This window comes from Leucopleurus acutus, assembly GCF_964270905.1.
Source record: "Leucopleurus acutus genome assembly, chromosome: 9".
Classification (NCBI taxonomy): domain Eukaryota; kingdom Metazoa; phylum Chordata; class Mammalia; order Artiodactyla; family Delphinidae; genus Leucopleurus; species Leucopleurus acutus.
In genome coordinates this window covers 75,635,259-75,657,149 of record NC_139144.1, presented here as the reverse complement: position 1 = coordinate 75,657,149, position 21,891 = coordinate 75,635,259, and the positions used below count along the sequence as shown (strand labels likewise).

At 38.0% G+C, this 21,891-nt stretch overlaps 2 protein-coding genes across 3 annotated transcripts in view; one reads left to right on the top strand and one right to left on the bottom strand.

The window, feature by feature from the left end:
* TFEC (transcription factor EC) overlaps positions 1–21,891 on the top strand; it is a 675,276-nt gene that overhangs the window by 380,874 nt on the left and 272,511 nt on the right. For both annotated transcript variants that reach the window (XM_082845898.1, XM_082845896.1), the window contains exon 4: positions 702–754. The gene's annotated coding sequence lies outside the window, so the exon portion shown is untranslated. The remainder of the gene's footprint in view (positions 1–701; positions 755–21,891) is intronic.
* The window catches only part of TES (testin LIM domain protein), a 47,488-nt gene that overhangs the window by 7,205 nt on the left and 18,392 nt on the right, over positions 1–21,891 (bottom strand). Inside the window, exons 2-5 of the mRNA XM_082845895.1 lie at positions 14,192–14,277; positions 2,825–3,077; positions 1,315–1,650; positions 134–349 (exon numbers count right to left, since the gene is read on the bottom strand). Of these exons, the coding sequence (XP_082702021.1) occupies positions 134–349; positions 1,315–1,650; positions 2,825–3,077; positions 14,192–14,277 (891 nt within the window). The remainder of the gene's footprint in view (positions 1–133; positions 350–1,314; positions 1,651–2,824; positions 3,078–14,191; positions 14,278–21,891) is intronic.

Sequence of the window (21,891 nt, the reverse complement as noted above, 5' to 3'; positions counted from 1 at the left end):
GATATAAATAAAGCAACTAATGCTTGGTTAATTCATCTTACCTTCTCGCTAAGGGTGGCCTGGTTACCATGGTGGAGAAACCATAGATGGGTGCAAAAAGGAGCCTGCATTTAGGTGGCCCCAGAGAACATACCTCATCACAGCCAGCACACCGGGGTTTCTCACTGTCACAGTAATGTCTGCCACAGTACAGCTTGCCATTCTTCCAGAAATAAATCATGTCGACCAGGAGTTCATGGCACGTACTGCAGACGAAACAAGCTGGGTGCCACAGTTTATCGTAGCCGGCCCTTTCAGCATAGATGGCTGGGTCTCCTTCCTTCATACTCAGTTTGCAGCAGTAGCAGGACTGAAAGCAAAACCAGCCAAAACAATCTAGTCATCCTAAGACTGGCATTTCTCATCAACAGTTTTAGTAGGAATTCAGAGAAACCACTTTCAAGAGAAATAATTTCTACTGAAATCAGTAATTTGTCCATGTAGGCAATATGGTGTTAGTATTTGTGAAAAGGAATCTCTAGGCTTTCTCCAGCTTCTCCAAACCTAATTCTTGCACCCTATGTGTAACACAGCACTGTTTTCTGAATTAAAGCTGCTTATGGAAAAAGGCTAATAGTAATTTTCACTTCAATTTTAGTAGTTCTCTCAAAAATGACTACTTTAGAAATTATTGTACTTATTTTTTCTTTTTTTTAATACAGGACTAAGCCTTGTTGGTTGATGTGCTAACGGGATCTGTGAGAAACACATTACAGTAAGTATAGTTCTTATTTTTTGTTCATCTGTGTCACAATTTGCTTCTACTTTCAAGGCATTAAAAAAAAGACTTCAATATCCCTCTCTAGAGAGACTTTTTAAAAGTATGATTGACCATATATCCACATAAATTTAAGTTTGAATTTTAGGCATGTTCTCACAAGCAAAACTGAATTAACCTAAGCATGTATTATTCTTATTTATGGGAAGAGATAGACAATTAACATCAAAATTATGTTTAGAAACAGACTCTAGATTGTATGTTGTATTCCAGCACGACACCAATGCTAACTGCTATGTATACATAAAACTCACAATTATCTTCGGCAACAGATAATCAGAAAACCTGGCTTTAGACCAAGGCTTCAAACATGGTAGATAATTCTCTAAAATAAGCCTAAACTGAATTATAATTCATTTCCCTCATCTACTCCCTTTTGGAAACAGAGTAACTGTATTCCTCCCCGTCGACCCCACCCCCCCACCAGCCATTCAAAGAAATGGAATGAACCTGTAAAATATACCAATTGGCCCAACATGGTGACTGTTATCACTTACATACTGAGTTCTTTTGTGTTCGGCTGATTTGTCCTCCATGGCCCCTACCGCTGTCGTGGTGCTTCTATCCCCTCCAGGAATGTATGTTTTATTGGGCCCTTGAGCGTTCATGTCACAGGGTAGTTTGACATCTCCTACTCCCAGAGCCTCGCTCTTATATTTCTTCACAAACTGCTCCATCTCCTTCACCTCTTTGGGAGACAACTCATGGCACTTTGAAGGGTCCTGGTCATGAGCAGGGAGTTGCTTTGCCAACTGCTTCTTCCGGTACTGCGCCCCCTCTGAGCCTGCCACTGGCTGCTTCTCTTTGGGCAGCATCTGCATGTACTGCCTGGCCTAGACCACAAGGAGACCGGTGTTAACTGGGAGATGCCTTGGCCATCATATAAATGATATTTTACAACACTCATTAGAATCAAAATACTGAAGAAAGAAGTCAGTTTTATCCATTACTAACAATTGATCTTCATAATATTAGTATCTTGAGATGTTAACACGTTAAAAATGGTACAATAAATAGATTGAGGTCAGTAAAAATGAACACATTTTTCTTCATGAAATTAAAGCTTTTCTCTTTTCCAGTTTCTTTTAATATTTACATGTGCTAAAATCACTTTGCTGTACACCTGAAACTAATACAACATTGTAAATCAACTATACTCCAATAAAAATTTTAAAAAACAAACCAAAAGGGCTTCCCTGGTGGCGCAGTGGTTGAGAGTCCGCCTGCCAATGCAGGGCACTCGGGTTCGTGCCCCAGTCCAGGAAGATCCCACGTGCCGCGGAGCGGCTGGGCCCGTGAGCCATGGCCGCTGAGCCTGCGCGTCCGGAGCCTGTGCTCCGCAACGGGAGAGGCCACAACAGTGAGAGGCCCGCGTACCACAAAAAAAAAAAAAAAAAAAAAAAACACAACTGTATAGTTGCAAGAGAATACAATTTTTTAGGCAGCATGTTTAGAATGGTCTAAGGATCATCAGTATTTTCATCACTATAAGAAAATGATATCACAAGATTCACTCTTATGATTTAACTAACCTTCTTAAAAGATTTCCAAATGTCTCCTCTAGTTGTTGTATTAGTGGAAGTACCTTGACACAAGATTGCATTTTTTTGCCTTACATAGTAAAAGAAATATAGTGTTGAACATCTTTTGAATTATAAAAAATGAAAGAAAATTCTATTCTTTAGATGTTCTTAACTATCTCAAGAGAAATCTTCTCAAGAGTAACATAGAAGTTACTAGATTTATACAAAACATCTGTTTTTCATTTAATTATTGAAAATGTCAGACCATTTCTTTGAAAAAGTTAACACAGATTATCTAGGTAGTCAAAAATTCTATGAGGTATCTAATCTTACTTTCAAAAGACCAATAGGAGTTGTAAGTCAAAGTAATGGGGACCCCAGAAAAATAATAGACCTGAGGTCGATTAGGGTCACTAAAGGAATTGCCCTAAATAAGTAGCCCATAAACTTTAATACCGGGACTTCCCACCCCCTTATTATTTACCAATGCCTGATTCTGGACAGGAGGAGCCCATTCATAGGTAACTGTGTTGATGGAGACATTCTTCTTGGCAGCAACTGGATTGGTCAGTATCATAACATTGCGTTTATACATGGGAATTCCATCTGATTTTAGCTTTGCAATCAGGGTGGTATACTTGGTGTCTTCAAAAAGTTTCCCCACTTTTCGATCCTCTTCATTGCTCAAGAGGACATCATGCTCTTCTTGGCCACACTTGCAGTTACGACATATTTTTCTATAATTTTGGAGATAAGTAGGCAATGATTAATTAGATCTAATCAGTCATACATATATAGTTCAAAATATACTTTTACAAATATTCCACATAATGGTATGCAAAGTCAAGTCTTGGGGAGGGTGAGGAGATTACAAGTAGCCATCCATAAATTTAAACAAGGAAACATATAAATGCATCTTCGCTTTATAAGACTTTGAAAAAAGTTAGGTTTTGATTAAAAAGTGCATGCTCAAGGGGGCATGTCTGAGGATAACCCCATCTGGTATTCCTCATTCTCTCAACCAGATATATAAATAAAACAAAATCACCAAAAAACTATCACAGTAAGCAGTTTCATATTTTACTGCATGATAACAGCCATTGCCCATGGGTTTTTGTTTTTGTTTTTGTCCCTAAGTGAGAGAGAAGGAGGTTGATATATCCTTTTCTGATCAAGGACGGTAATCCAAGATTTAGGTTTAGCTTTTATCATTTCCTTTCTGTCCCCTTTCCAATTTCCTTTCCTCTCTTTTCTCATGTTCTATTTCCTTTCTCCTTTCTCTTTCCTTCCCTTTCCTTCCCCCTTCTTTTATTTCTTCAAACACGTAGTGATCACCTATCATGCGCTCCCTTATGTATAAGAAGACAGATAAAGTCTCTGGCCTTCTTATAGTTGAAGGACACCAACTCCCTTCCCCAGACTGGTCTGGCATGTAATCTTTCATTCATGCAATGTATATGAGTGTCCATGTGCCAAGCAATGAACTTGATAGTAGGACATAATAGTGAAAAAATTAGGCCCAGTCTCTGACATTCTAGAACTTACCACCTGGTGGGGAGACAGATATTAAACAAATACACACACATACAAACACACACACACACACACACACACACACCCCTATAATTGCATTTGTGATAAGAAAGAAAAGTACAGGATACTTTGAGAGGGTATAATTGTTTTATTTTTTTAATTTTAATTAATTTATTTATTTTTTTGCGGTACGTGGGCCTCTCACTGTTGTGGCCTCTCCCGTTGAGGAGCACAGGCTCTGGACACGCAGGCTCAGCAGCCATGGCTCACCGGCCCAGCCGCTCCGCGGCATGTGGGATCTTCCCATGCAGGGCATGAGCCCGTGTGCCCTGCATCGGCAGGCGGACTCAACCACTGAGCCACCAGAGAAGCCCAAGAGGGTATAATTTTGACTTAGAACTGGTGAGGAGAGGACTCCATAAGAACATTACTCCATAAGAAAGTGACATTTACGTTGAGATCTGAAGGATGTGTAAAACAGGTGTGAATTGTGTATGTGTGTGTATTTGAGAAGAGGTAATGAAAGGAGAAGAAAAGCCTCCAGACATTCTAGGTAGAAAGAGTATTTGTGGTGGTCCTGAATTAGGAAAGAGATTGTGCCCTTAGGTCCCATGATCAGATAAGTCTGGTATGACTACAGTGAGGTAAGTAAATGGGGTGGTGACAAGGTTGGAGAGGTAGGCAAGCCTGAGATCATGCAGGGGCTTGTAGGGCACATTAAGAAATTTGGCTTTCATTATAAGAGCAATCAGGAGGCACAGAAGGCTTTTAAGTAATGGAATAACATGATTAGATCATTTTCAAAAATTGTAATACTTGTCACATGGAGAATGAATTAGGGGTAGACATAATTGAAAGTAGGGAGACCAGTTAACATGTCAATGGTGCATCCAATTTGCAATTGCAAGGTTCTAAATAACAGAGATTCTACTGCTACTTCGCAAGTGGAATTTACAACTTGGATGGTTATTGTTTTGGCCTGGGTAAGATGTGTAATAGCTTGGACTAGATTATTTGATGTTGGAGATAAAAAGAAAGGAACAAATTTAAGATACCCTTGAATGTGAAACTGACTAAACTTTGTGCATATAGTGATGGTGAAGGGAAGGTCCAGTCTGTTAAAAAATGAACCCAGGTTTCCAGGATGAGTAAGCTGGTGAAAGGAATTAATTTCTTAGATTGTAAAAGCAAAAGAACAGATCTGAGGTATGGGGCAAAAGGTTGGTGAAAGTTATCCAAAACTGAAATAATAAGTTTGAAATGCCTATGAGACAGGGTAAAGATATCAAGTAGATTATAGGATATATAGATCTAGTGTTAAAAACTGTAGCCTGATAGAAAATATAAGTTTGGAAGTCAGGGAGTTAATTGAACAGGTCACTTTCACTTCCTGGGGGAAGAGCAGAGGAAGAAGATGAGGACTCAGGAAGGAGTCTGGTAAAGGAGCAGAAGCTGGAAAAGGTGACAGAGGAAAACAGAGGAGTAGAGAGACTTTGTGGGGTTAAAAACATGTACTGGTACTAAAATACAGGGCAATGATAGCATATAAGTTAGAGGGAGGAATCTGAGTTTTAAAAAAACATTCTAATATCCTTATATTGTTCAGGAAGATACTGAAGATATAGATTAACATTAGAGGTTAAACATGTATGTTAAAATATCTAGATAACTAAAGAAAGAAATGTAATTTCTAAACTAAAAGAAAAAGGAATGAAAGTATAAAGATGTAATTAGTCAAATAAGAGAGGAGAAAAAAATAAATGGAGGCAATTAGGACATGCAGAAAGCAAAAATTAGATGGTTGATATAACCCAAGCATATCAACAGTCACAATAAATGGACCCATTTCTCCAGCTGAAAGATGAAGGCTTTCAGAAGGATAATACAACAAAATTAAGCAATATGCTGTCTGTAAGAAATGCTTAAAGTTTAAACACACAGAAAGGATGAAAGTATAAAGATGCAAAAAGATTAACCAGGTAAATGCCAACAAAATGTAAGTTAGATACCTATATGAATATCATACAATTAATGCTTTTTCCTTTAATGACTAATAGAGTCACTTCATTGTAACAAACATTTAAAAACACTTCTATGATATAACAATTCTGAACTTAATACAACCTAATAACCTAACTTCAACATATATAAGCAAAAGTAACAGAACTATAAGAAATAAATGAACAAACCCATCATTATGGTGAGACTAAAAAAATTAGAAATGAGTATTTGAATAACACAGTTATCAAGCTTGATCTAACAGACACATAAAAATATCATATCCAGTGATTGGAGAACATACATTCTTTTAATAAGTATTTGAAACACTTTGAAAATCTAAAAGTCTACTATGCCATAGAGCAAGGCTCAAGAAATGCCCAAGGACACATCATCAACCACATTATCTGAACAGAATGCAATTATGTTAGAAATCATCAGCAAAAATGTAACTACAAAGTACTTTTTTTAAAAAGCCTCTTAAAAAATTCAATGTTGAAAGAAAAAATCACAATAGAAATTAAAACCAAAATCATTTTAGGAAAAAAGAAAGCAAAAATATTACTTCCTGAAACTTGTAGAACACAACTAAAGGGATGCTGAGGAGGAAATTTATAGTTAAGGTATGCTCAAATTAGAAAGAAGAATAAAAATTAATAAGCTAAGTGTTTAATTCAGGAAGTTAGGAAAAATTCAGACTAAACCTAAAGTAAAAAAGAAGGAAAATAAAGATAACAGCAGAAACTGATAAGGTAAATGTTTGCTTCCCGTCAGATATAGGAAAAGGATTCAATACATTTCAACATTTCTTCTGATTACATTTTAAAGTAATTTTAGCTGTAGAAGGGAATTAGGATTTTAGAAAGGGTTTCTGGAAAAAACCCACAAGACTCAGCATCCATCACACTTAGTGCATTCATTTTAGGATCTGAAGCAAGAAAGCAACCTTGCCATCGTGACTTCATTCATTTTGTCCTGTGGTTACTAACCAAAGCAGTAAGAAAGTTCAGAGAAATACAAGTCATAAGGATTCATCAGAAAGGAAGAAACTAAACTGTTGTTAACCACACATGCTATGACTGATCATATAAAAACGTTATCACCATCATTAAGAGTTTAATAAGTCTTATGGATTTAAAATTAATATAAATCATTGGATTTCTCTACATCAGAAAATTAGCAAAAAACAAAACAACTAAAAAACTCTTTGCCAAATAACACATTATTAAATAATTATTGATTTTTGTGTCCTGTTTTCTTAAGGTGAGGTATGCAAACTGAAAACATTAGATCTGATTTATACAGTCCCAGAAAGAGAGAGAAGGAAAGAGACAGAGCGTCAGAGATATGAAGGTAGAGAGGCTAAATACTTCCCGTGTGCACACACTGGTCAGAATTCTTTATTTGGTAAGAATTCGCTGAAGAGTTTGCATATTCCAGTTCAGCTATAAAAGACTCTTACATCTGGTTATCTCATACTTCCATCTAGTGGAAAGGAGCATACTATTCTACTACAGTATCTTCTTCATTCTTGTTCTTCAGTTAACAAAAACAATATAATTATACATAAAACTATCACATTGCTTTTGGATCAAGTTTTAAATCACACCTTCCTGAGGGTAAAGAGGTGGGTTGGGAATTTAGTTCTTAATATAGATAAATAGATCCTTATATGGCTGTGAACTATGGCATGCATCCTAATATTAGCAAAGTGGTTCACTAAAGAAGGAAGTAATAATTTTACAAGGATGTGATGAATACTGGAGTTCCTTTGGAAATGTTTATTATCCAGTTCTACACCAGTACAATATGTATGCTATGAAATGAGGGGAGTTAGATTCTAGAGTCTGAAAGACAAATAGTAAAAGAGTAAGTGAAATAAAGCCTGTGGGCTTTCTAAAGTAAATTATATTTACTGTGAAAATGTTATATAAAAGAGGTATATTAACCAGTGATATAATAGCCATCTCTATATTTTTTCTTATTTTTCATCTTGGCTATTCTTGGAATATTTACATTCTGAGAAAATCTATATTCCCTGTCCACCCCTTCACCCACCTGAAATACCTTTATTAAAGCAAGAAAAATCAGGTTAAAACACTACACCAATAGCAGCAGTGATGAGGGAAAAAGAAGTAGCTAAAGAAGTCAGACTATGCCTGATTATCAGTTTTCTAAGTGGGGAAAACCTATGATTGACTCATGATAGTTTTGAAAATCCCAATATATTATTAGCCTCATCTGCATCCTTATGCCAGCATGGTAACCTGCAGTAACAGAGCACTTGGCAGGAATGTGACTCAAGAAGGGTAGGATGGTTCCTTTAGTCAGAGTTGTCATCACTGAAGGAGCTGGAATGACCACATCCCTTCCAGACTCCTAATACCAGAGCTCCATTTCTACAATAAAAAGGGACAGCTACAAACCACTAGGCAAGAAATAAACCCATAAAATCTGGGCCAGGTGCCAAGGGCTATCCATGTGGAAACGTGTGCCATCTACTACTTATCTAGGTTTAAAAAAATGTTTTAAATCCTTTTCTTGGGATTTTAGTCTATAGTGTTTTATATTTGAATCTCCCATATTTAAGTTAAAATTATTTTATTTTTAGAAATATCATTTAAGAACTTTCAAAGTCATCTGGAAACTAGCCAATAAATTTATTAAAAGGAGAATTTTGTTAAGGAATTAGGGAAGAAAGAGATACCATTATCTTTGTATCTAAGAGAAGGCATGAGGACGAGTGGGACATTTATAATATATTTAATTTCAGTCTAAAATAACCCAGATTCCATCCCTTTTAAGAAAACAAGGAACTTTAAAAAATTGGTTTTATGCCAACCGGAAACAAAACAAAAACAGGGCTTAGGTGAGCTCAGTATCCATGTGCTAGGGGCTATGTTTGTAAGGTTTGTAAAGTATCTTTCCTCAGATGATTCACACATAACTTCTGATGATATATGTAGACTTAGTTTATTTTTATTAAATTTATTTGAGCTATTCCAATTCAATAGCAGTTTGGGAGAGTATATAACTCAGTTCCCATACTTAGCACAGTTGTCTTACCTCTAAATCTTCTAAACTGCCCTAAAGCAATTCTCCCCAAGCTCTCCATGGGATGTTAATTAAAGTTGTGTGAAGGGAAAAAAGGGTGGGGGGGATTCTGAGTTAAGTTAGTTTAAAACAGTCTTTTTTATGACTTTCTAAAAAAGATGTGAGGGTAGACTGGTAGACTGGGAAGCTCTAAGATGTGGGAGGAGGAGGGTTATTTGTACTAAAAAGTTTTTGTACAAAAATGTTTAATGCTGTTAACACATACACATGCAAAGATTAATACGCATGACAAATCAGAACTGTGTTCTCAAAATTTTACATTACAACTTCAGAGTTCTTGAGTTAAGTCCATGAGAGAGAGTACCAAAATTTACCAAAAGCATTGCCTCAGAAAAGTAGATAGATTTACAGTTTCAGGCTGAAAGCAGTCAAGAAACTATCCCTCATCTCCTCAACAGAGAAATTATTTTTGTAGTACTATTTGTAAAAATTATTATTTTTCCAAGGCAAGTAGTAGCAACTGGAGTGCTTTGACATGCTGCCAGCAGTCACAGTGATTTAAAGGAATGGTCATGGCACTGCTATAAACCAATAATTTAAAAGAGTTGGAAGCTGCCCTTTTACAACAGGGATATACATATATGGACTTAAGCGTGGGCCTCTGTTATAGAATTCAGCACAAGCATTAATCCATTTATGGTGGGGAATTTTCAGTTTTCAGCCAGCTCTAACCCAATCAGAAATTCTCCGGACAGATGTATGCTATATTCAAGTAACACTTTTCTTGTAAAATGTAACTCTTTTATTGGAAGGATTTATCAAGGATAAGACAAACAAATAATTATATTACTTATATGATAAAGAACCTGTGGTTCCAATGATATGAAATAATTGGCTATAAACTCTTTGATATCTTAGGTTTCTGCCTTGCATTTCATAAATATTTGTTATCTCTAAATATTACTTAAAAGTGTGCACAGAAGATAGTAGCTCTTATGTGATAAGTATCAGGTCTCCTCAACCTTTTATTTTTCTCTGGTCTTGTAATTACTGGTGCACTGAAAAAAAAGGAGAGCTCACAGTTAAAATATTATTGTCCACCAAAATGTCTATGCCGCAAAAGTGCCACATGTAGGGTGGATAGTCTGGTGCAGTCCACAGTTCACTGGGCAGGAGAGTGTAAAGATGGTTCTGAGTTTCTGTTCTATCCTGTAGAAAGGCGGTGATAAGGAAGGTTTTGGCAAGTTTTGGGTCCAAATTCCAGCTCTGCCATCATAAGCCTTGCTTAGTAAGTTATTTAACTTTCTTAGTCTTTGACTTCTTGTATATAAAACAGGAATACTACCAGTTATCTCAAAAGGTATTATGAGGATTAGGTACAATCAGGTAAATAAAGCGATAAGCAGAATTTTAAGTTGTCCCATTACCTTCACCCCTGGTGTTATTCCTATTATTATGTTACTTTATATGGAAAAGGGGAGATTATCCAGGTGTGCCTAATCTAATCACAAGAGCCCTTAAAAAATATTGTTTTCTCTGGCTGGGAGCATGAGAGGAATTCAGAGAGATCGAAGGTGCAGAAAGGATTCTAAGCAATGTTGTTGGCTTAGAAGATGGAGGTTGCCAAGTGCTAAGGAATGTGGTGGCTTCTAGAAGCTGAGAGCAGCCACTGGATCACAGCCAGCAAGGAAGCAGGGACCTCAGGCCTACAACAGCAAGGAAATGAATTCTACCAACCTGAGGAATGAGCCTGGAGGCAGATTCTGACCCCAGAGTTTCCAGATTAGAGCTCAACCTACCCAACGCTCTGATTTCAGCCTTTTGGGACCCTAAGCAGAGACTCCAGCTAAGCTGCCTAGACTTCTGATCTAAAGCATAAATGGATATTGAGTTAATTAACAGGTGTTACTTTAGCCTGCTAAATTTGTAGCAATATGTTATGCAGCAACAGAAAACTATTATAAGTGTTTATTGGTGTGTGACACAGAAGATGTTCATGTATTATATTTCTTATTAATAACTAATAGGCTCAAACAAGTCATTTTTAACTCCCTTGGGTTTTAGTTCTTTGATCTGTAAAATGAGGTTTGGCTAGCTAAGTTACTAGTCCCACTCTAAACTTCCATACATCTAACAGTTCATTTTCAGCTTTTTACAACTTTCGAGACACACCTTGAATAGACAGTCATGCCTGTTGGATCTCTTCCACTCACTCTCTAGATCCATTCTGCACAGTACCCTGTGTTGTGCCCTAGGAGGCTGACCCCTAAGGACTGAAGCAGTGTGTTACCCTGTCCCCAGCAATGGAAAGCACCAGCAGGAAGTCTAAGTGATGAAGAAAATGAGGTCTCAGTATTTATTTCCTGGCTTCCTACAAGTGTACAAGGTGCTAAGGGGGGAAATGATTTACTTTACTTGGGAGTGTGTGGAAGCAGGGACAGAGGGTGCTATGGACTGAACTGTGTCCCTCCCCAAATTCCTATGTTGAAGCTGTAACCCCCAATGTGACTGTATTGGGAGACAGAGCTTTTAGGAAGTAAAGTTAAATGAGATCATAAGGGTGGGGTCCTAATCTGATACAATTGGTGGCCATATAACAAGAGGAGGAGAGAGATCTTTCTCTCTCTCTATGTACACACAGAGAGAAAAGGACATGTGAGGACACAGTCACAAGGTGGTCATCTACAAACCAGGAAGTGGTTCTGGTGAGGATGCTTTGATAACCATGCTGATGCTTTGATATTGGACTTCTAGCCTCCAGAACTGTAAGACAATAAACTTCTGCTGTTTAAGCCACCAGTCTATCGTATTTTGCTATAGAAGCCTGAGCTGACTAATACAGGGAGCAAAGAACTTCTCAGAGATAGTGCTTGGGCTAAGACTTGAAGAGAACAGGAAGGACTTTTTGTTTCCAGGCGGTGAGATGTAGGGTCTTTCCAGGCAAAGGGAACATGAGGCAAGGCACAGAAATTTCAGGAAACAGCATGTGTCTAAGTAGTTGAAGCACAGGTGCCTGAAATGGGAGGCGAGGCTGGAACAGTAGCAGAGGCCAGATATTGAGGTTTAACATCAAAGGCCAAAGACTTTGCTTAAAGGATCAACTCCAGTGGGAAAACACTGAAGGTTCTTAAGCTATTGGGAAGTACATAATAGTATCCATTTTCAAAAGGCCATTCTTGTGGCTGCATAGAAGGCCAGACTAATAACAGTGAAGAATAATTAGGCTCTGATTTTCACAATGTGCTCCATGAGGCCCTAAGGGTCTCAGAAGTCCAGGGTCACCGTGAAGATGGAGGAGGAAGCTAAGTGGACAGGATCCTGAGACCCCATGTCCACTTCAGTCCCAGCCCTGAAGTTCTGTGGCCCTGGACCAGACCTGGAATCTTTGTTACACTCAGGACAACCAGCCTTAGAAAGTCTGTAAAAGGTCTTCAAAGACTGTACTGAAAATGGCTCATCTGGAGGTAAAGGCACTTACCCTCAAGCCTTCCAGTTGTGGTGAAAAGGTCAAGGAATTATCAGAAATTCTGAGAAATGTGTCTGGAATGCCAGGAATAAGACAGCACTACTAAGTAACACCATTTGGACAGACTATATAAACCCAAGTTAGATTAGAGGCCATGACAAAGCCCTAGTCTTTTATGGCTCTTAGCAGATTCTCAGACAATACCCAGGTAAGGAGATGAGATTGTGTGGAAAAATTAAAATAAATAAGTGATTTTCATGCCATAGATATCTGTTCTTATCTGACATTTTTATCTGAAAATATCAGATGATAGTTATCTACAATACAAAAATAACATAGAGCAAATAAGAACTACTATAAACTAACCTGCTTTAGAGAAAAGACACCATCACGTAGGAATGAGCTTTAAAAATCTCATCAGCAGTTTTTGGCAAATGTATAGTCAAACTAAAAAGAGTGTATTTTAAGACTGTGAAGCAAGCACTGTGCCCAGCAGAGGGCAGTGCAGCTCTCCACAAAACTCAGTACAAATGAGAGTCGCGCTCACATTAGGAGCTGAAATATTCTAATCCATGAAAACTATTTTGTGTCTAGTGACTTTACCTTTCTAAAACGTGACAGACATATTGACAAACTGCTATGTCCCTTGAAGAGGCAGCACAGGAACAGCTATTAAAGTCCTGTAAATTTGAAATTCCCTGGAACATATTAGCTCCTTCCAGATAAAGAACTGTATCATCATTTGGGGAGGGCTAAGGTTTTCCTTTGCCTTCACTATTTAAAACAACTGTCTTTGTCTCCTAAAACTTACTAAATAAATGAGCTTTTAAAAAAGGCTAATATCCCAAATTTTATTTTACATTCTCCTTTAACTTGCACTGTATACAACCTCAATAGCTGAGGACATTTTTTATTCTAGAGCATTTCCTATGGAACTACGCAGTACAAAAGTGGCTCTCAAGTAAGATTCATTCCAACAGGCAGCGTCCATCCTAATAATGTATGGTTGATCGTTTTAATATTTTTCTTCTAGCAATATTGTGCTAATTCTAACTTTGAACAGACTTATAAACTACTATTACGGTCTTGACAGCCGCTGGTGAACATTTATGTTCTTCAAAAGAACAGGTTTAAAATACCAATTTTAGGTTTATATGATGTATGATAATTTTTTTAAAAAAACATGCAAATAAGAGCTATACAAAATACACATTTTTGATCCACTAACATTCATCCTCCACATATAGGCACTTGATTCAAACAAAAACAATGGCGATGAATTATTTTTTTAAACTTAAGTGTTTCAAAGTTTTTCAGTAGTAAATTTACAGCTGAAAATTTTGGAAAGACCTAGATTCAAGTCAATTTCCTGAGAACTAGGACATGACTGCTCAATTCATCATATTTATTGTTTATCGCAAATGTACAGATGAGATGTGCAGTTATACGTTTTTAACAAAAGAATAACTAATAAATAGTCCTTCAAGATTACCACAAAATAGTCCTTCAAGATTACCACAAACTTATTTGCCACTCAGAAAAGAGACGTATTCAGTATTTCAGTCTCATAGGGAAACTGAAGAACAGCAAATAAATCAAACAATTCTAAATATAGTTACTATGGCCCAATTAGCTCGAATAATGATGGGAAGTCAGAATAGCTTTACTTCTTAGAAAAGAATATAACAGAGCCACAACTTAGCAACCATGCTGGGTAGCCTGTAAGCGATCTCTGCTGTCTGAGGAAGCAGTGACAAAAAGCAGGAATTACTATTGTGGTTGTGGTTTTCAAAACATTACCTCCAGAAGTGCAGTTCGAACCCCTCACATTTTCCTTTGCATTTTAAACAGGGGGCTCCAAATCCTTGCTCATGTCCTAAGCCCATCTGTTAAAGAGAAAACAACGTGAACCTGTTATTACATTTTTTTAAAAAAATCTTTAAAAATTCAATAAATTATACCTTTAATTCCATTTACCACTCCTGTTGATATAACTTGCAAATAAATCTTTTATGAGTGTCACATTGTTTAGTCAGTGATGACACCCAGGTACACTAAATGGCGATTCCAAGTACACACACAACATACTTTGTATTCTTATTGCTTTTTTTCATGAATAGAAAAGCATTAGAATACAACTACATAGAAGACTACAAATATTGCAAGTGACAAAAAGTCATGAATTCATCTCTTTGGCCACTTCATGCCCTGTATACAATAGATACAGGGAGCAGTCAGAGGAGCCAGAGCTCGGAAAGCAAGCCTAGCCCCAAATGACATATTTTTTTGGCAAACATGGAATATGCAAATGATTTAGGGAAATACAATTTAATATTATTTTATTTTTTGATAAATATAATAATAATAGCAACAACAAACATATTGAATGCCAGGAATAGAGATAAAGTACTTATCTCATTGAAATCTTACAGAACCTCATAAAATGCTTATAAAGTAGGCAATATTGTTCTCCATCTTAGAGATGACAACTGAAATTCAGAGAGGCTGTAGAGCTTGCTTAAGATCAAAATGTTAATAAATGGTAGAGAAGAGATCTGACTCCAGGTCTACCCGATTCCAAGGTCTGTGCTCTTATGCCTGAGGTAGGGGTGGAGGGGTTGTACTACTGTCCTCATTATAGCAGACTATTTCCCTTTCCCGTATTGAACAATAACCCTCTGGAACTCCTGAGACATGACTTAATAAGCAGAAGAGGGGGGTGCAGATGAGGGAAGGACACAAGAAGGCAATGGAACCTCTTTTACCCAACTATTGAGACTAGAGTAAAAAAGATTGACTGGCTTTGCTTCAGCACATTGGCAAATCACCAGTGCCTCGATTATTCTGTAGCTTAAATATCACATCAGTGACTGCTGACAAATTTGTTACTGCCTAGTGTCTGGAGTAAGAGTTCAAGCCAGATGAGAGATTTTTTTCAGCGGCTCCCTGTTGTAGCTTGACCAAGTTGTGTTCCTCCTGTGCAATCAAAACCACATTGTAACTTGTTTCTTGAAAGATCAGCTTGACCATGCCCTGAAGTTTAAATGAAGCCCTTCCATTTTTCCTTGAAGAAAATGACCACATCCTCTTACGATAACTAAGGGCATATTCAAAACCAGCTGGTCCACCCAGCTGCTTAGGAGAACCTACAATATTTTAAAGGTATACCCTCTCAAGAATACTTTCTAAAGGGGATAAAAATCTGTCCAGCATTAACTAAACTTTGTCACCTTTGCCATGTCTCCATTACCAATTTTCAAAGATTTAAAATTCTCTAAATTGTATACTTTAAAACTAGACACTTTTTTTTGAAAGAATCAAATTATTTCCTTGTCACTGATCATTATAGTTCACAGTACGGAAATAAAGTGGGTTACGCAAAAGACAGAGAGAATCTAGCTATTTTAGTTTTCTGGTCTTTTGCAAGGAACATAATTAAAGAGTTTTCTCCATTACGATATCCACAGTAAAATGAACAGCAAATCTAAAAAGAGGTCTATTCTTTTTCAAGCCCTTTCTAGTTTTCCATTACAGGAGAGGTAACAATCCTGAATCCTCCTGGTATATGGATTTGCCTCATACTGTGTTTCATGCATCTCCTGCTCAACTCTGATCCCAAATGAAAATTAAGATTACATTATTAAGGCTTAATCACATAGCTTAGCTTAAATCAGCTGCTTCAAACTCTCTTGTACATAATTCACAGTAAGAAATACATCTTATCCCATGAAAGAAAACAGGCAGACATACACAAACTTATATGTAAGTGTGTATAAAATCCTGAAACAAAGATTTACTGGCTTATATAATAATGGAGAACTAAGTATGCTTCTGCCTCTAAGTTAAATGGCCACCTAAACAAATTCTTGCCTGCCTTCCAATCTAAATCATCTGGTTTGAGCAACACTGGCCTTAATAAAATACCAGAAACATACTGGACCAATACCATCTCATTCTGTATTTCTGAATGAAACTTGGAAGCTCAGCTAATGTAACTAGAACCTCAATTAGTCACCAGAGATTTTACACCAAGGCCTCAGTGTAGCTCATTGCTGATTTACAAAGTCAGCCTTGGAAAGGGGCAAGTTGTTTCTTTCCTACCTGCTTTTCAATCTTCTTAAAATGGTTATCAGTTTATTTATTAGAATTATTAGAACTGGTGGTGGTGTCTCATGAACATCTACTCTTTTAAAGTGCCCCACATATTCTTAGTGCGGGACAGGCCTAGGCGTCCCCCTGGTGTAAGAGATCAGGAAACTAAAATTCAGAGGAGAGTTGATTTGCTCCTGGTCGTACAGCTAGTTGACAGCAAGCTAACCTAAAACCCAGTCTGACTTGTGCTGCACTGTGCTAGTGCTGCTGGGGCAGACTCTATAGGGTGCCCAGTGGGACCCCTTCCGTTTTCTAAAAAGATTCCCTGCCTCATTTCTGCTTCAAGGAAAAGAACTACAGGCCCCAAGCCTCCTGCAACACGTCTCAGTGGAGATGAGTTTGAGGCCTCTATAAAGAGAAGCCTTGAATCAGGCAGGGAGGTTGGGAAAGCTCTTTTGAACAAGTGATAGCTGAACTGAGCTGGAAAGGATGAGCAACATCTAACTCAGTAAAGAGGAGGAGGAAGTACATTCAAGGCAGAGGGGACACCATATTTGAAGCCTGTGACAGAAGAGGGATGGTTAGAGCTGAGGACATCTTAGAGTACTTGAGAGGTGATACAGCCAGCCTTGCAGCAGGCCAGGTGGGGTTCTCTCTCTTTTTTTCCTTTTCCTGAGGAAGAAATATATCTCCTGAACAATTTGGTACGGTGTCTTAGGCCACCAGATTTAACAGAGAAGACATTCCCAGAGAAAGGATGATACTCTAAGGAGGAAGCTTTAGAGAAAAGCCATGCAGGCAATGGGGGTGGGGTGGAGAATGGGGGGAGGGGGGCAAGAGCCCCTCTTAAGTTCTGCTGGCCAAACCTCAGGGTTAGGGAGACCCACGGAAATAAAGTGCGTTATGCAAAAGACAAAAGAATCTAGCTATTTTAGTTTTCAGGAGACCCGACTCTGAGAAAAGCAGTAATTTGAGAAAAGGGCTCTGCAGTCTGCCCTGGAAAGCTCAGAAAGCACTGCTCCAATGTTCTTCCACCCCTGCCGGCTGGCCTGCCTGGAAGGTCACCTTAATCTCCATACAGGCTGTTTCCTGCAATTTGGGTTTGTGACCACCTTAAGAACATGTCCCTTCCCACCTTCCCAAACACACACACTTTCCTCTTCCCCCAGGGCCCAGACATAAGGAGTGAGGGGACTCTCAAAAATCACAAAGAGACAACAAGTAAATGAAAGAGAGTGGAATGAGGTCATGGCAATATGATACACTCTCTCCTGCTATAACCCAAAGGAAGCAGTTCTAATTTAAAAACAACACTCAAACCAAAAAAGCACCTAGTTTTCAAAACCACTGTTAGCAGCTAAAGTGATTAGAGAGTTTCAGACTGGCAATGAATTTACTCTCTTTAAGGGAATTTCATTAAATTTCCCCTGTAAATGAAGCTATAAAAAGTCAACCTCCTTGACACCCAGCATTGAAGATCTCTAACTTATGCCACTTACTGGGTGGATACGTCTTCCATAATCTTACCCTTTTTATCAACCTCAGTTAGGATACAAAAGCATAAAGCCACTCAGACAACAAAGATCTGTGGGTCACACTCCAGCATTTTCCCTGTTTCGTCGATGTGCCTAGTTCCAGGCTGTTATAATCCAGAGTGCAATGTGTTCTCTAATCCTGTTCAATCCAATTTAGATAATAAAATTGCACCCCAGCAGACACATCCCTACTGGTGTGAGGCAACTTTCTTCTGCTTTTGTTCCCACGCCAATTTAGGCATCCAGGAATCTGCTACCCTCCCTTTAACAAGTCAAACATATATCAAATGAAGTAAAATGTACGGATTTTACTCTGTAGTAAAATGAGTTTCAGAGCCAGAGCTGCCCTAGGCACAGTTTCTCAAGACCTATTCCGAGACCTTTTGGGCAGAGGTCACAGGAGCTGGGAATCCCCAACTCTTCTTAGTCTCAGTTTGAGGGTCTGGAACCCCATCTGTCCTAAGGGCTCAGCCAATTTCTCTTCCTCCTTACTCTGTGTTCAGGATTCCCTTAAGTCCAGGATCCAGAATTCTTCTCACTATACCTTGTCCCTCCCCCTACCCACAGCACAGACTGCATTCTTTGGTCAGGGTCCTTCTCCTTTCCTCAAGAGCCATGGCTGTTACTCTTAGACATCCGGATCTTACCGGTTAGTTTCTGCCCAGGTTTCTGGGCTGGAGAATTCTTGGTGAGGGATGAGAACAGGGAAGGTGTTATTTAATGATACCCATGGTGTGTGGGAGGAGGTGGTAGAGAGGAAGGGAAGTCCAGAAAGTATTAGCCTCAGCTAAGATAGCCTAGCTGCTTAGAACGTGAAGTTCAGATCCTTGGAGTAATATAAACACCAATATATGTGTGCTCATATGTCGTATATCACGAGAATTAGCTACACCAGGTATTAAGGAAATGATCAAGAATTACATGGCTAAACAGTGAAAATGTAGAAAGAGCACTGGAAGAGAGTCAGGAAAACTGTGATCTGGCCCCAAGGTATTATATCACTGCCAAGTCCAGTGATTTTAGAAGGCATTTTTCTTCTTTAGGCTTCATCTAGGTAATGAAGGAATTGAACTAGATCAATTCCAAGACACCTTTTAATTCTAAAGTTATGACTGAAAATCATGTTTCAGATTAACTTCATCTTAGTTGTTATTCAGCATGGTCATCCGCTCAACATTTAAACACTAAATAGAAAATAATTATTTGAGAAAGCTAATATATTATTGGCTCTTACAGGTCAGAATCATTTGGAATTCAGCTTGGAATAGTAGTTTATAAAGTACACATAGGAAACAAAAAATTTACGTTCTGAGGGATAAGACACAGTTCTGTTGCACATAATTATTTCAACAGCAAATGTGATACAGTATTCCCTGCAGAGCCAATGCTTGGTGCCTGAAAACACATGTTTTTTCATAAGCACACAAGTCCCAAAGCTGTCTTCTTCATATAATTTTAGTAACGCATTCTGGTCAGCATCAATACAAGGTTATGACAGATTAATTTTTCTTCTTCGGTGTCCAAGAAAACAGGTTCTTTGGATTGACTATATTTGGAAAAACTACAGTCACGCTTTAGGAATACCTATCAAGGTACTTTGAAAAAATAAAAATGACGTATAATATTTATTCTGAAACACTAGTCATAGACAAATAAGACTTTTAAAATATCCTTAATTATAGGATCCAGATACTGAGCTTATAGCACTATGATCTGTGCCTCCAAACATCCATCATCTCCTGCTTATTTTAGAGTAAGAAATGGGAATGGGTTCAATTTCTCCATATTCATAATTTCAGGCAACCAGATAGGTTGGCAACATTTCAAGTGGCCCTTATGACCCAGGAAAGGGTACTGCATGTCAGATACTTTAAAGAAAGAGGAAAGAAGAGTAGAGAACATCTGGTATTTCAAACACAGTCTGAGTTGATTTAGATACAATTTGGGTCTGGAAGATATTATTCAGTATTCATGGTGAGATCATCTGATTCATGCTGTTTTCATAACCAAATTTCCCTCTGGAGCAAAAAATCATATGTGGTTACTAAACAAGCAAGTGTTACTAAGACTTCTTTAATCATCTTGGAATGAAGCTGACCAAGGTAGATTATATGAAATACACATATATTCTCTCTCTCTGTATATGTGTATCTGTATTCATCTACCTATACATATATATGTACACATACATGCATTCATATTACACTCTTAGGCATTTTAGATCTTGTTCACACGAATCAATATTCTGGACAAAGGAACTGCATTTCTATGTAAATAATTCCTCTCAGCACGTGGCTCTTTTAGAAACCTGGTATAATCTGTGAAGTTCCCCCCACTCAAACCCAAATCGATATGTTTTCATTAATCTCTCTGACAGATTTTAAACAGTTTTAGATTTTTAGCTCAATGCCTGTTTCACATTATCTACTAAGATTTTCAGTAACCACCCCCCATAGAAAAAAAAAAAAAAAGGTTAGGTTGCATAGAAAACCAGACTTAAAAGTAAAAAGAGAGGCATCCTTTAACTTCTATAGTTTGCCAAGTGTTTTAGGTGAGAACACTTTATAGGTGAGAATAATTTATTGTGATTAAGAGCCACGATTAATCATTCCTACTAAAATTGCTGTTATCTTTTCCTTTAATCATAAGAACGAAAACTTCCCATCTCTCACTTACTCAAGTCTGAAATACATGAGAACAAGAATGAAGAAAAAGTCATTACTTAGTCAGTCACTTAGTCACGAGGCCTTCTTTATCCTCGTCTAAGCCATGCTTTTTAGGTCCCTGTCTTTTCTGGTCTCTTCTCTAAAACCTACAGTTTCCTCCTTCATCTCCACTCCACAGTTCGTGTTCAAACTTCTATCACATCAACCTGGGAACATACTCTCCAAACTAACCACTCCTTTCATATAATGTCATAGTGCTGCTCCCAAAATTATTTTAATAAAACCCAAAGATGATCATAACATTCCCCTTGTTAGATGTTTTTAATGAGTGCAGTGAATTTCACATGTCTTAGCCTGGCAGAGAGAAAAAAGCCTTTTCAACCTGGCACCACCCTTGCTCCTACAGCTCCCTTCCTCACACCCCTCCCCTCCAGCCATGCTCTGCTTCTAGACAAGCTTTCTCCTTGCCTGGATCTCATTCCTCTTCTCCATCTGGTAAAATGCTACTCTCTGTACACCCAGTTCAAACAGCAGTTACTTGGTGATACCTTCCTTGAACTATCCTCAGCAAAGTTCTTCTGAATTCCTATTGGTCTTGGTTCAAATTCTATTATTTAGTCCCTTTTTTCTATACTATGACATCCATTTACCCCACTGGACTGTGAGTTTCTTGTTCATATTTGAATTCCTGATGCCTGCTACACAGCCTGAGATTTGAGAAATGCCAAAAAGTGTTATCTATTTATTTAATACTTGTTTTAATTATCAAATTATTTATGACATAGCACCTTTACCCCAAGGAATTCCCATTGCTTTTCACAAGAAAAATAAAAAATAAAAATTTTTTTTAAAAAACGGCTCTAGGGCTTCCCTGGTGGCGCAGTGGTTGAAAGTCCGCCTGCCGATGCAGGGGACAGGGGTTCGTGCCCCGGTCCAGGAAGATCCCACATGCCGTAGAGCGGCTGGGCCCGTGAGCCATGGCCGCTGAGCCTGCGCGTCTGGAGCCTGTGCTCTGCAACGGGAGAGGCCACAACAGTGAGAGGCCCACGTATCGCAAAATAAATAAATAAAATAAAATAAAATAAAAGGGTTCTGGCAGGGGTGATGGTGATAATAAAAGCAATGGCGAATATTTATTGAGCAATTATATTATCAGGCATGGTTATGAGATTTTTACATGGATCATCTCATTTTATACTCATAACAA